The 14,375-nt window shown below is 43.1% G+C and overlaps 1 protein-coding gene across 1 annotated transcript; it reads left to right on the plus strand.

Moving 5' to 3' along the window:
- Window positions 1–781: 781 nt before the first annotated feature.
- LOC123428068 (ribulose bisphosphate carboxylase/oxygenase activase, chloroplastic) lies at window positions 782–6,742 on the plus strand. The gene is made up of 12 exons (XM_045112233.1): window positions 782–1,255; window positions 1,469–1,554; window positions 1,704–1,713; window positions 2,546–2,608; window positions 2,732–2,845; window positions 3,460–3,521; window positions 4,214–4,268; window positions 4,502–4,703; window positions 5,044–5,150; window positions 5,774–5,829; window positions 6,189–6,281; window positions 6,441–6,742. The coding sequence occupies exons 1-12, from the start codon at window positions 877–879 to the stop codon at window positions 6,546–6,548; spliced, it is 1,335 nt and encodes a 444-aa protein (XP_044968168.1). The 5' UTR covers window positions 782–876; the 3' UTR covers window positions 6,549–6,742.
- The last annotated feature ends 7,633 nt before the right edge of the window (window positions 6,743–14,375 follow it).

Genomic DNA, 14,375 nt, shown 5'->3' on the forward strand with positions numbered 1-14,375 from the left:
TGGAAAAAGAAAAAACGCGTTTTGTACTTCTTTTTTTTTTTGCGAGAGGCACGGTTTTGCTTCCGCGAGAGGCGCGATAGCATATTGCTATCGCGAGCGTCTCTCGAGAAGGAAAAAAACGTGTTTTCTGCTCTCTCTTTTTCCGCGAGAGGCATGGTTGTGCCTTTTAGAAAGGGAAAAACGCGTTTCTTGCTCTCTCTTTTTTCCGCGAGAGGCTCGGTTTTGCTTCCGCGAGAGACTCGGTTTTGCTATCACGAGAGGCACGGTCGTGGCTCTTAGAAAGGAAAAGACGTGTTTTCTGCTCTCTCTTTTTTCCGCGAGAGGCACGGATTGGCTTCCGCGAGAGGCGTGATTTTGCTGCCGCGAGAGGCACGGCCGTGCATATCGGAAAGGGAAAAACACCGATTTTTTTCGTCCGATTTTTTCATGAAAAAAGGTTTGTCAAAACCTATCAAAATGGGAGCTAGTTTTAACGATTTTGATGCGAGAAACTCAATCGTAAAAACAGTTCAAGATTTAAACGCACGGTTTAAAAGATAAAAACGTGTTAAAAATACGAATTTACCAAAAAAAGAAAAAAAATCAATACGAATTTACCAATAAAAGAAAAAAAATCAAGTAACACGCATATAGTACATCATTTATCGTAATTTAAGGATAAGTAATCGTTGAGAAATGCAGGGGGTAAAGTGGCTCGCGAGGCGGTTGATCCGGCACGAGGATCAGCCGGATTACGCGTAGGAGCGGCCGCTAAGTTATTATTTCCATCTGATGTATTCCTGAGCGACCGTTGCCGATAAGGCCCCAGCGGCCCTCGCCGTACGGGGCCACCCGCAAACAGCCGTCGATCACCCACGCGGCGCAGCGTTCCCCGCCATGGCCGCCACCTCCCTCACCGCCGCTTCGCACTGCCACCGCCACCACATCCTCCTTCCCTCTCGCCCCAGCCCGAGCTGCTTCAACCCCAGAGCCCCCAGCCGAGGACGCCTCTGCCCCGCCTTCCCGTCCGTTCTCTGCTCGTCCTCCTCATCTGCTTCTCCGCAACCCACCGCCGGCGGCGAGGAGGACGCGCAGGATGGGGAGGAGGAGCGCGGGAGGAGGCTTTCGAAGCAGTCCTCGTGGGAGGCTACGGATGGTCAGGGCGACGACTACCTCTACCGCCTCGGGAAGGAGGCCGACAACATGAACATCGCCGTCGGCGCCCGCAGCGGCATCGTCGACGACCTCTTCGTTGGAAAATTCCTCGGGAGAGACTGTACGCTCTCCAGTGCCACATTGCTCCACCATCCAATCAAGACATTTTGATAAAATTTAGTAGTACTAGTAGTAGTGATACATCGGTTTGGATTGCATATATAGAGCTATCTGTGATCACTTATCATAATTCAGAACAGCACATTTTATTTTTTCACTTGAGGGAGTATTTTTTATTTTTTTCTCAAAAAATCCTTGTTGAATGTGGCTGCAGCGGATATCGTGTTCGATTACCGTCAGAAGGCGACGAGGAAATTTGAGTACCTGCAGGGAGATTACTACATAGCGCCCGCCTTCCTCGTGAGTTTGTTTTTAGTTCACTTACAACTGCTCTGGTTTTCTTAAATTATCTTCTTCTTTTTTGAATGAAATTAAATCATCTTCATCCATACTGTTATGTCAGTGTCTGATTGGCAGAGATTTGACACTGCAGATTCGTTGTGTTACAGGATAAAGTTGGTAAGCAGTTTAATGTATAAGGAAGTCAGCATTCTTATAATCAGGTATTACAATCTCAAAATTTCAGAAAATGCATTTCACTTCAATCTGAATCTACATATAGTGTCTATTGGAGTGTCCTTATAGATACGAAACTCCACAGTTCAAAACTGCCGATGGTCTGGCTACTAACTTTGCACAGCCTTTTCAGTATTGCTCTTATGCAAGGGTGTGGCAATAACCGAATGTATCTTTACTGATATCTCTTAATAGTCAACATACAGTAATCAACTCAGTAGGCCGGATATGTTTTAGTTCAACTGTCTAATAATGGCAGACAATGTGCACAGTGGATGAAATATTACCAAATCATACATGTACAGTACTAGTGACTGCTAGCCTCATCCTAATTATTACCTCTGTACTACTCCCTCCGTTCCTAAATATAAGACCTTTTAGAGATTACACTATGAACTACATACGGATGTACATAGACATATTTTAGAGTATAGATTCACTCATTTTGCTTTGTATGTAGCCTCCTAGTGGAATCTCTAAAAGGTCTTATATTTTGGAACGATGGAGTAAAATATAAGACGTTTTTGTAGGCTAGTTTAGCCTACAAAAACGTCTTATATTTTTATACGGAGGTAGTAATATATTGGCTCTTGAGAGGTAAATGTCTGAAAGTCCCAAAACAATGAAACATCCATTTTTGAATTTTGTATGACATTTCAAGAGTTGAGTGACAGTATTTCATACAACTTTAAGAAGTATCTGACGTGCGCTTAACACTTCTGTTTATATTTTTTCTCCAGGTACATGTTCTAAAGGACTCTTTGTTGTGTTGCAGCGATCCACATTGTAAAGAACTTCCTTGCAAATAATCTTAATATCAAGATTCCCCTTATACTTGGTAGCATACTCTACTCTTTTGTTTCTGTGTGCGTGAGTGTAATATGGAAGGAAAAAAACGCGTAGTGTGATTCAGTTTCTTGCTTTACCATTTGATGATCTTGAGCAATATTGCACCATGCAGGTGTCTGGGGCGGAAAGGGGCAAGGGAAAACATTCCAGACTGAACTTATATTTAAAGCAATGGGTGTTGAGCCTGTTATTATGTCTGCTGGAGAACTCGAATCTGAGAGAGCAGGTCCAGAAACAACGGAACTATTTTATGCTTTATTTACTCTGCCGTATGTTTTGTTTCCAGATTTCTAGTCTTCATATTGAAAACTGAGACCTACCTTACTGCTTCAAGCCAGCCTGGGACGAATTTGCGATGGAGTTTCTTGCTTATTTTCAGAAAAAAAAAGGACCCTAATAAGTGCCACATGTGTGGCACAAACACATGGCAACTCCGAACGTTTTTTATGGCAAGCTTAGTGACGCGAGGATGGAAACTTTAGTTGTCAAGAAGGGCAATTTCTTTTTCGGATGGCCAGGTTCAGTTTTTTTTTTTTGGATTTGTTTTTTCTTTTCGGATGGTAACTTCAGTTGTAAAAAACGTCAGGGCCGGAGTGCTTCGTGCCACACGTGTGGCACTTATCATTTGGGAAAAAAAACTCGCATGTCTGTTCAGATTTGTTTAGCTCGACCTTGCTCATTGAAAGGTCTGCTTAAGTTATGAAAGGATTTATCAGTTCCTAATGTCCGCTCCAAAGTCAAGTTGCTACTATGTTCTGCCAGATCTTGCTCTTTTGCAGTTATGATAATTCTGATAGGGGATGGTTAGTTGCTGAAAAAAAAATTCTGCTCGTATTGCAGGAGAACCTGGAAGGCTTATACGTGACCGGTACAGAACGGCCTCTCAAGTAGTTCAAAACCAAGTAAGAAGGTGTATCCAGATTGTACTCAATTTCGTAACCTGGTTTCAGATTCAGTTTTCTGAGAAGTGACTACTGAGCATGAAAGAGAACAGTATTTTTAATAATTTGCAAACTTATGCATCAACATACAGTAGTTGATCATTTACATACGTTCACGTTTAGTCTTACATTGATTGTACCCCCAGCAGTCAAACTAACTTTATGAATTCCATACTAGAAAAAACAAGGGGCCCAAGGGCACTAGCACCCCTGATATATTCTTAAGAGGAAGGTGGGATTCAATCCTGGATTCCTTGGTGGCACAATCGTGTGTCCTGCTATTGAGCTACCCAGTGATTCCCCGTATTGAAATAATAAAAACTTCTAAAAACTAATAATTGAAAACTATTTAGATAAAAACTAATAATTGAAAACTATTTAGATAAAAACTAATAATTGAACTACCAAAGATGGTACCTGTTACTCTTTTATCATCTTACTGAAGTGTTCCATCGCCTACTTCAATGTGTTTATATCTTGCGATGACAAAAATGTTTCCATGGCTTGAAGCTTACTTCTCCTGAGAATCTCACGTGCTCCGTAGTGATTTACTCTTCTGTACCACTACCGAATTATTACACTAACGTTGCAATGATATTTGTGATATTTTTTTTCCTTACAAGATTATGTTTCACAAGTTTTTGATGGTATAGGGGAAAATGAGCTGTTTGATGATCAATGACCTAGATGCTGGTCTTGGAAGATTTGGTAAGCCATTCATTGAGCATACTTTGATCGGAATGTTGAGAATACTGGAGCTGGATGTCTTTTATGATTTTCATCAGGAGCTATGATACTTGATTTATTCTTTGTCTGAATTTTTTTTGCAAAAATTAAACCTTATTTGTATGTGATTGATTAATATTAGAGTTTATCTTTCAAACATATATACATTTATAGTAGGAAAACCCTTACTTACTTTATGTTACTGTTGTTGCCAGGAAACACTCAAATGACGGTCAATAATCAAATCGTGGTTGGAACATTGATGAACTTGGCAGATAATCCTAACAGGGTTAGTGTCGGGCAGAAATGGAGAGAATCTGATATAACACACAGAATTCCAATAATAGCAACTGGAAATGATTTTTCAACACTATATGCCCCTTTGATTCGTGATGGGAGGATGGAAAAGTTCTACTGGTATGTTTGTTTGCATCTGAAGCAATCATGTTGACAAACTGACAAATCTGAACTGCGCTATTTCATTTTCGTTATAACTTTGTGTACTGTCTGGCACCTACGTAGGCTATGTTCTTCTTGGCATTACTTGACAGTACAAAAACTAAATTGTTTCTTTACTCAAATCTCTACTTCAGAGATTGTCTTGGTTTGAAGATTAGCGCCGATTCGATATTCTTTCAGTCTTTTCTGCTAATTATACTCCCTCCGATCCATATTAACTGTAGCTGATTTTGTATAACTTTGTACTATGGATATTTTGAACCTTGGTACTTGATGTGTGATCATTTGTGCTTAACAGGCAGCCTACCCGTGAAGATATTATTAACATTATTCACCGTATGTATACGAAAGATGGGTTATCTCTTGAGGAAGTTTCAAGCATTGTAGATACATTTCCAAACCAAGGTACTCGTTTCACCAAAACTGTAACTTCTAGTTTGCAGCATATGAAGCTTGTTTGGTTTTCGATGGTGGAATATGCAGTGCAAAGGTCACCCATGTTATATTGTGCTTCAAATATTTACTTTGTTGTTTGCTTACATATAAGTTAGGGTATGATAAACGAAATTATTTTTCCACATATACATAAGAATGATTACTCTTCAGTTCTTTAATGGATTAATAACCGTAGCAATAACTTATATTGTTTAAAAAATTGTAAATTGGACGTTTTTCGGGAAAATGGTTATTTTCTTATGTTGCCATAGGCTCATAGCTATGGGATGTGATTCGCTTATCTCAAACAATAGGTTGCATAGTGGCTCTGATAATAAGTCTAAAATCTCTACAGCGAGTCATTAGGTTCTGTTATGATGATCCACTAGTATTTAGATTATAGCGGAACTATTGTTGCGTGAAAACATACCCCCGCCTCCTTTTTAACTTATGTTATTACGTTTTGTGAATTGATTATTTAGTCATTGGTTGAAATTGCGTTTCACCTATTATTTCTTTCTGCGTGAAGAACATACATATTTTCGCTTCTACATTTGAAAAACTTATTCAAGTACGACTTAAACTTGTTGCAGCTCTTGACTTTTATGGAGCTTTGAGATCCAGGACATATGACCAGGCTATCTTGCAGGTACTTATTTTGATTTAGGGCATCTGGTATGAGCTCTGATAATATGAAGAAATCCATTGTATAGCGATAATCCACCTGCTGTTGTCTATGTGCAAAAGGGTTGTTTTTATATAGTTTCAGATGCAGAACATTCTCCCATGTATTAGAGTTGATCTAATTATTTTTCATTGAAGTAGACAAGAGTCGTGTTGCGTATGCAACAACAGAAGTATTTCAACGTTATGCATCTCCAAATGTGCCTTTGGTGTACCTTCTGGAAATATTCTTCAGATATTGCCTAAGTACATGGCATATCATGATTTTAAACTGTTCTCGGAAATGGTTAAATAAGTTTTTCCATGTTCCTCCTTGTGTTGCAGTGGGTAAATGACATTGGTGGTTATGAGCAACTAGGTGAAAAGCTTCTCAAGCGAAAGAACAGAGAGAAGCTTCCGACATTTATCCCTCCGAAGGTATTTACATTTCATATCAAGCAATGCGCCAACATGATTTTGTGTGTGGTATTCTCGTGTCAGTTCTTTCAATATCACTGTGGTTGGATTGGCTATTCATTCCTCCGTTAAGAAACCAATCTCTGTCTAACACCCTGATGTGATTTGTGTTTTCTTCAGCCAACACTGGATGCATTGATTCAGTCCGGGAACTCTCTGGTAGAAGAGCAAGCATTCGTAATGAATTCAAACTTATCGAAAGAGTATATGAAGAACATAGATGACTAGTTCGAAGCGGAAAAGATATAAAGTACAAAAATTATGCTAGTTGCCTACATATCAACCCAAGCCAAGTTTCTTTTTTTTTGCGGGTTAGCCAAGTATTCTTGTTGCTTCCAATTTTCTGTAAATTATACTGGCCTCCTACATTTTGCCCCATATGTTATTATAAGAAAGCACATGAAGATATATATAGTTGCGAATGTCTTCTCTGTCTCTTTTATTTGCTTCCATGTGCTGCTATCGGTTGAACTGCGCCGGAGTCTATGCGGTGCTTCAGCCTTCAGATATGCGAGTACGTATGACTGATGAGAGAAGGGATATCAGCGACGTCATTGTTCGCGTCACTGCACAAAGCCATCCAGCTTTTTTTTAGGCAACCCAAAGTCATCCAGTTGACTTGGTAGGCTTGTGCGGGCTGATTCAGAAAACGAGCCCCACGTATTCAGAGCAAGCGTCCAATTGACAATCATAAATGCCTCTCAGGCTTTTGACCAAAGTTTTATGATACTGAAAACACAAGGGCCTTTTGAAACATATGAATTTAATTATGTGGGAAATGAAATATTGGGGTAGAGTTGGTTCACATATATCCTCTTCAACTCGGTGTTTTGTAATATCTTTTTGTGCATATTTTTTTTTAATTCCACGGGAAGTCATGTGACATCCTAGCTTGACAAAAATAATAGACTTCATATAAACGAGGTGAAAAAGAAACTAATCTCCAAAGAACATTCAAAGTTAAATGTAATTGGCTTAGATAATTTGAGGATGGTGACTCGCCCTCATGAAAGACTAGTCTTAGAGCATCTTCACCCGTTTGCCCCATAGGAGCCACTTTTCCGAGGAGTTTGACATCCGCCACGGTCTCGTGTCGGCCCCCGCGCCTCCCGATTCGCCATCGTCGGAGTTCGAGGAGGGGAGCTCCTCCGGCACATGGACACTCTCCACCACGGCGTCGTCTCCATACACTCCGGCCCGTGAGGTTGCCGTCGACGAGGACGGCTTCGAGATCTACGATTCGGTCGCCTTCGCGGGCTCGGTGACCCACGAGGACTTCATCCCCGAGGAGGTCATCGCCACGATGACCGGCGCGGTCGCGGCGCGCTCCGCGGAGGAGGTCGAACACCACCCCAAGCGCCGCCGCCGTGAGGTCGACATACATCAGCTCTTGCTCGAGCAGGGCCTCAAGCAGGACTGCCTCCACCGTGAGCAGGAGTCCGCCAAGGCGCGCGAGAAGGGGAAATTCGTCGTCATCTACGTCGACGAGGAGGAGGAGGAGGAGTGAATGCACTCTGACGATGGCGCGGCCGCACTCTGCGAGCTCCGGTGAGCTAATTTTGGTCTGTTTAGGGTTAGGGCCACGTCTTCGAGCGTATTTTGGGCATCTGTGGCAATGTTTACCCCCCCCCCCCCCCCCCCGCGCGATGTAAATCTTAACGAACAACGGATGAACTAATCTCCCGCGTAGTTTGAATGTTTAAATTTACAGTTCTGTTTGCCGTGTCTGTTATGCGCAACACATTTCTGAAACTGCAACCCAGTTTGCACTGGACTGCAAACTGCGTTTGCAGTTTCAGAAACTGCAGGGTCTGCTAGAGATGCTCTAATAGCGTCGGCGCTCCTGGCCGCCCCCGGTGCGCTGGGTTCGACCTGGAACCGTCAGGGTCAATTTGGCCCTAAGCAACGAAAAAGGGGCTCCTGGGGACGCGACTGGGACATTTTTTCCCGCCGGTGATAAAAAATGGACTGGGAAGGGCATGTTGGGGTCGCGGGTGAAGATGCTCTTAGGCTAGTCTAGATTCCATTAGACGTAACGGGTGGCAATAATTTGATTTTTCTGCCAAAGAGATATGACGAGAAGAAGAAATACATTTGGCAAAAAATCAATGATTCAGGGTTTAGACGCAAAAAGTGTGAAGAATGGTTTCGATTAGTAAATGGAAGTTTAACCTTTTTATCGAAAATATGGTATGAAAGAGCAAGTAACTAGCACATGAGGTGAGTAGATATAATAGCACATGCTTAGAGCATCTCCAACAGCCTTTGTATATTTGCTCTCACTTGCTATTTTATAAATCTTCGTAAAAAAACCTTCTCCAACAGCCTTTGTATAAGTGGTTTCCCACTATTTTTTTACAAAAATTGCTATATTTGCACCCACACTTTGCATATTTGCCAAGCCAAAGACCACTTTGTAAATTTTTAGCAAGCCTCCTAAAGCATCACTTTGTCTCAATGACAGGTGGATCCGTGTACAAAGTGTGTACGTGTACGTGTTTTTTCTGTGTACGTGTATGCGTGTATGCTGCATGTGTGTATGTTTGTGTACGTGTGTGTGATGTATGTGTGTATGTGTGTGTGTGCATGTGTATGTGGACGCGAGTTGTGGTAGTATAGATATACATGTATGTATGCTAGTGTGCAATGTGTCTATGACAAACTTGTTGGAATTATGCCCTAGAGGCAATAATAAATGTATAGTTATTATTATAATTCCTGTATCAAGATAATAGTTTATTATCCATGCTATAATTGTATTGAATGAAGACTCATTTATATGTGTGGATACATAGACAAAACACCGTCCCTAGCATGCCTCTAGTTGGCTAGCCAGTTGATCAATGATAGTCAGTGTCTTCTGATTATGAACAAGGTGTTATTGCTTGATAACTGGATCACGTCATTGGGAGAATCGCGTGATGGACTAGACCCAAACTAATAGACGTAGCATGTTGATCGTGTCATTTTGTTGCTACTGTTTTCTGCGTGTCAAGTATTTATTCCTATGACCATGAGATCATATAACTCACTAACACCGGAGGAATGCTTTGTGTGTATCAAACGTCGCAACGTAACTGGGTGACTATAAAGATGCTCTACAGGTATCTCCGAAGGTGTTAGTTGAGTTAGTATGGATCAAGACTGGGATTTGTCACTCCGTGTGACGGAGAGGTATCTCGGGGCCCACTCGGTAATACAACATCACACACAAGCTTTGAAAGCAATGCAACTTAGTGTAAGTTACGGGATCTTGTATTACGGAACGAGTAAAGAGACTTGCCGGTAAAACGAGATTGAAATAGGTATGCGGATACTGACGATCGAATCTCGGGCAAGTAACATACCGAAGGACAAAGGGAATGACATACGGGATTATACGAATCCTTGGCACTGAGGTTCAAACGATAAGATCTTCGTAGAATATGTAGGATCCAATATGGGCATCCAGGTCCCACTATTGGATATTGACCGAGGAGTCTCTCGGGTCATGTCTACATAGTTCTCGAACCCGCAGGGTCTGCACACTTAAGGTTCGACGTTGTTTTATGTGTATTTGAGTTATATGGTTGGTTACCGAATATTGTTCGGAGTCCCGGATGAGATCACGGACGTCACGAGGGTTTCCGGAATGGTCCGGAAACGAAGATTGATATATAGGATGACCTCATTTGATTACCGAAAGGTTTTCGGAGTTACCGGGAATGTACCGGGAATGACGAAAGGTCCGGAAACGAAGATTGATATATAGGATGACCTCATCAATGTTCCGGGAGTTCACCGGGGGGGGCAACCCACCCCGGGGAAGCCCATAGGCATTGGGGGAGCCACACCAGCCCTTAGTGGGCTGGTGGGACAGCCCACAAGTGCCCAATGCGCCAAGAGAAGAAAAATCAAGAGGAAAGAAAAAAAAAAGGAAGGAGGTGGGAAGGGAGGGGGACTCCTCCCACCAAACCAAGTCCAACTCGGTTTGGGGGGGGAGTCCTCCCCCCCTTTGGCTCGGCCGACTCCTTGGGGGTCCTTGGACCCCAAGGCAAGGCCCCCTCCCTCCTCCTATATATATGGAGCAATTAGGGCTGATTTGAGACGACTTTCTCACGGCTGCCCGACCACATACCTCCACGGTTTTTCCTCTAGATCGCGTTTCTGCGGAGCTCGGGCGGAGCCCTGCTGAGACAAGGTCATCACCAACCTCCGGAGCGACGTCACGCTGCCGGAGAACTCTTCTACCTCTCCGTCTCTCTTGCTGGATCAAGAAGGCCGAGATCATCGTCGAGCTGTACGTGTGCTGAACGCGGAGGTGCCGTCCGTTCGGTACTAGATCGTGGGACTGATCGCGGGACTGTTCGCGGGGCGGATCGAGGGACGTGAGGACGTTCCACTACATCAACCGCGTTCTCTAACGCTTCTGCTGTACGATCTACAAGGGTACGTAGATCACTCATCCCCTCTCGTAGATGGACATCACCATGATAGGTCTTCGTGCGCGTAGGAAAATTTTTGTTTCCCATGCGACGTTCCCCAACAGTGGCATCATGAGCTAGGTTCATGCGTAGATGTCTTCTCGAGTAGAACACAAAAGTTTTTGTGGGCGGTGATGTGCGTTTTGCTGCCCTCCTTAGTCTTTTCTTGATTCCGCGGTATTGTTGGATTGAAGCGGCTTGGACCGACATTACTCGTACGCTTACGAGAGACTGGTTTCATCGTTACGAGTAACCCCCTTTGCTCAAAGATGACTGGCAAGTGACGGTTTCTCCAACTTTAGTTGAATCGGATTTGACCGAGGAGGTCCTTGGATGAGGTTAAATAGCAACTCATATATCTCCGTTGTGGTGTTTGCGTAAGTAAGATGCGATCCTACTAGATACCCTTGGTCACCACGTAAAACATGCAACAACAAAATTAGAGGACGTCTAACTTGTTTTTGCAGGGTATGATTGTGATATGATATGGCCAATGATGTGATGTGATATATTGGATGTATGAGATGATCATGTTGTAATAGAAATATCGACTTGCACGTCGATGGTACGGCAACCGGCAGGAGCCATAGGGTTGTCTTTATACTAACGTTTGTGCTTGCAGATGCGTTTACTATTTTGCTAGGATGTAGCTTTAGTAGTAATAGCATAAGTAGCACGACAACTCCGATGGCAACACGTTGATGGATGATCATGGTGTGGCACCGGTGACAAGAAGATCGTGCCGGTGCTTTGGTGATGGAGATCAAGAAGCACGTGATGATGGCCATATCATGTCACTTATGAATTGCATGTGATGTTAATCCTTTTATGCACCTTATTTTGCTTAGAACGACGGTAGCATTATGAGGTGATCTCTCACTAAAATTTCAAGACGAAATTGTGTTCTCCCCGACTGTGCATCGTTGCTACAGTTCGTCGTTTCGAGACACCACGTGATGATCGGGTGTGATAGACTCAACGTTCACATACAACGGGTGCAAAACAGTTGCGCACGCGGAACACTCGGGTTAAAGCTTGACGAGCCTAGCATGTGCAGACATGGCCTCGGAACACATGAGACCGAAAGGTCGATCATGAATCATATAGTTGATATGATTAGCATAGGGATGCTTACCACTGAAACTATACTCAACTCACGTGATGATCGGAGTTGGGATAGTGTAAGTGGATCATGAACCACTCAAATGACTAGAGAGATGTATTTTTTGAGTGGGAGTTTAGCATATAATTTGATTAAGTTGAACTCTAATTATCTTGAACATAGTCTAAGTCCACTTTGAATATATTTGTGTTGTAGATCATGGCTCACGCGAGTGTCATCCTGAATTTTAATACGTTCCTAGAGAAAGCTAAGTTGAAAGATGATGGAAGCAACTTTGTAGACTGGGCTCGTAATCTTAAGCTGATCTTACAAGCTGGGAAGAAGGATTATGTCCTTAATGCTGCGCTAGGAGATGAACCACCCGCTACGGCTGATCAGGATGTTAAGAACGCTTGGTTAGCGCGTAAGGAGGACTACTCAATAGTTCAATGTGCAGTCTTGTATGGCTTAGAACCGGGACTTCAACGTCGCTTTGAGCGTCATGGAGCATTTGAGATGTTCCAGGAGTTGAAGTTTATCTTTCAGAAGAACGCCCGGATCGAGAGGTATGAGACCTCCGATAAATTCTATGCTTGAAAGATGGAGGAAAACTCGTCTATCAGTGAACATGTGCTCAAAATGTCTGGGTACTCAAAACGTCTAGCTGAGCTGGGGATTGAACTCCCGCAAGAGGCTATCACTGACAGAATCCTTCAATCACTGCCGCCAAGCTATAAAGTCTTTGTGTTGAACTACAACATGCAAGGGATGAACAAGTCTCCCGGCGAGTTGTTTGCGATGCTGAAAGTCGCAGAGTCTGAACTCCGTAAAGAGCATCAAGTGTTGATGGTGAGCAAGACCACTAGTTTCAAGAGAAACGGCAAAGGCAAGAAGGGCAATTCGAAGAAGAGCGGCAAGCCTGTTGCCAATCCGCCAAAGAAACCCAAGGCTGGACCTAAGCCTGAAACAGAGTGCTTCTATTGCAAGGGTATGGGTCACTGGAAGCGCAATTGCCCCAAGTATCTAGCAGATAAGAAGGCGGGCAAAGAAAAATCAGGTATATTTGATATACATGTTATTGATGTGTACTTAACCGGCTCTCGTAGTAGTGCCTGGGTATTCGATACCGGTTCTGTTGCTCACATTTGCAACTCGAAACAGGAACTGCGGAATAGACGAAGGCTGGCGAAAGACGAAGTGACGATGCGCGTAGGAAATGGTTCCAAGGTTGATGCAATCGCCGTCGGCACAGTGTCACTTCAGCTACCATCGGGATTAGTGATGAACTTAAATCATTGTTATTTAGTGCCTGCGTTGAGCATAAACATTATATCTGGATCTTGTTTATTGCGAGACGGTTACTCTTTTAAGTTTGAGAATAATGGTTGTTCTATTTCTATGAGTAACATCTTTTATGGTCATGCACCGCATGTGAGAGGATTGTTCATATTGAATCTTGATAGCGATACGCGTATACATAACATTGAGACCAAAAGAGTTAGAGTAAACAATGATAGCGCCATATTTTTGTGGCACTGCCGCTTGGGTCATATTGGTATAAAGCGTATGAAGAAACTCCATGCTGATGGACTTTTGGAGTCACTTGACTTTGATTCACTTGACACGTGCGAACCATGCCTCATGGGCAAGATGACTAAGACTCCGTTCTCCGGAACAATGGAGCGTGCAAGTGACTTGTTGGAAATCATACATACTGATGTGTGTGGTCCAATGAGCGTAGAGGCACGCGTCGGATATCGTTATTTTCTCACCTTCACTGACGATTTAAGTAGATATGGTTATGTCTACTTGATGAAGCACAAGTCTGAAACATTTGAAAACTTCAAGAGTGAAGTGGAAAATCATCGTAACAAAAAGATCAAGTTCCTACGGTCTGATCGTGGGGGTGAATATCTGAGTTTCGAGTTTGGTGCTCACTTAAGACAATGTGGAATTGTTTCGCAGTTAACACCGCCTGGAGCACCATAGCGTAATGGTGTGTCCGAACGTCGTAATCGTACTTTGTTAGAGATGGTGCGATCTATGATGTCTCTTACTGATTTGCCGTTATCATTTTGGGGTTATGCATTAGAAACAGTTGCATTCACTTTAAATAGGGCACCATCAAAATCCGTTGAGACGACACCATACGAACTGTGGTATGGCAAGAGGCCAAAGTTGTCGTTTCTTAAAGTTTGGGGATGTGATGCTTATGTCAAAAAGCTTCAGCCTGAAAAGCTGGAACCCAAAGCGGAAAAGTGCGTCTTCATAGGTTACCCAAAAGAGACAGTTGGGTACACCTTCTATCTCAAAACCGAGGGCAAAGTGTTTGTTGCTAAAAACGGAGCTTTTCTCGAGAAGGAGTTTCTCTCGAGAGAATTGAGTGGGAGGAAGATAGAACTTGACGAGGTTGTCGAACCTCTCATCCCTCTGGATGGTGGCGCAGGGCAAGGGGAAACCTCTGTCGTTGCGACGCCGGTTGAGGAGGAA

This window comes from Hordeum vulgare, chromosome 2H (assembly GCF_904849725.1).
Source record: "Hordeum vulgare subsp. vulgare chromosome 2H, MorexV3_pseudomolecules_assembly, whole genome shotgun sequence".
Taxonomy (NCBI): Eukaryota; Viridiplantae; Streptophyta; class Magnoliopsida; order Poales; family Poaceae; genus Hordeum; species Hordeum vulgare.

Bases quoted from the DNA above. Each gene is read 5' to 3' on its own strand.
- LOC123428068 (XM_045112233.1), top strand. From the start codon at position 877: ATGGCCGCCACCTCCCTCACCGCCGCTTCGCACTGCCACCGCCACCAC. The intron at 2,846-3,459 runs GTCCAGAAACAA...CTCGTATTGCAG, and splicing joins ACTCGAATCTGAGAGAGCAG to GAGAACCTGGAAGGCTTATA. The intron at 5,830-6,188 runs GTACTTATTTTG...CTTGTGTTGCAG, and splicing joins ATGACCAGGCTATCTTGCAG to TGGGTAAATGACATTGGTGG.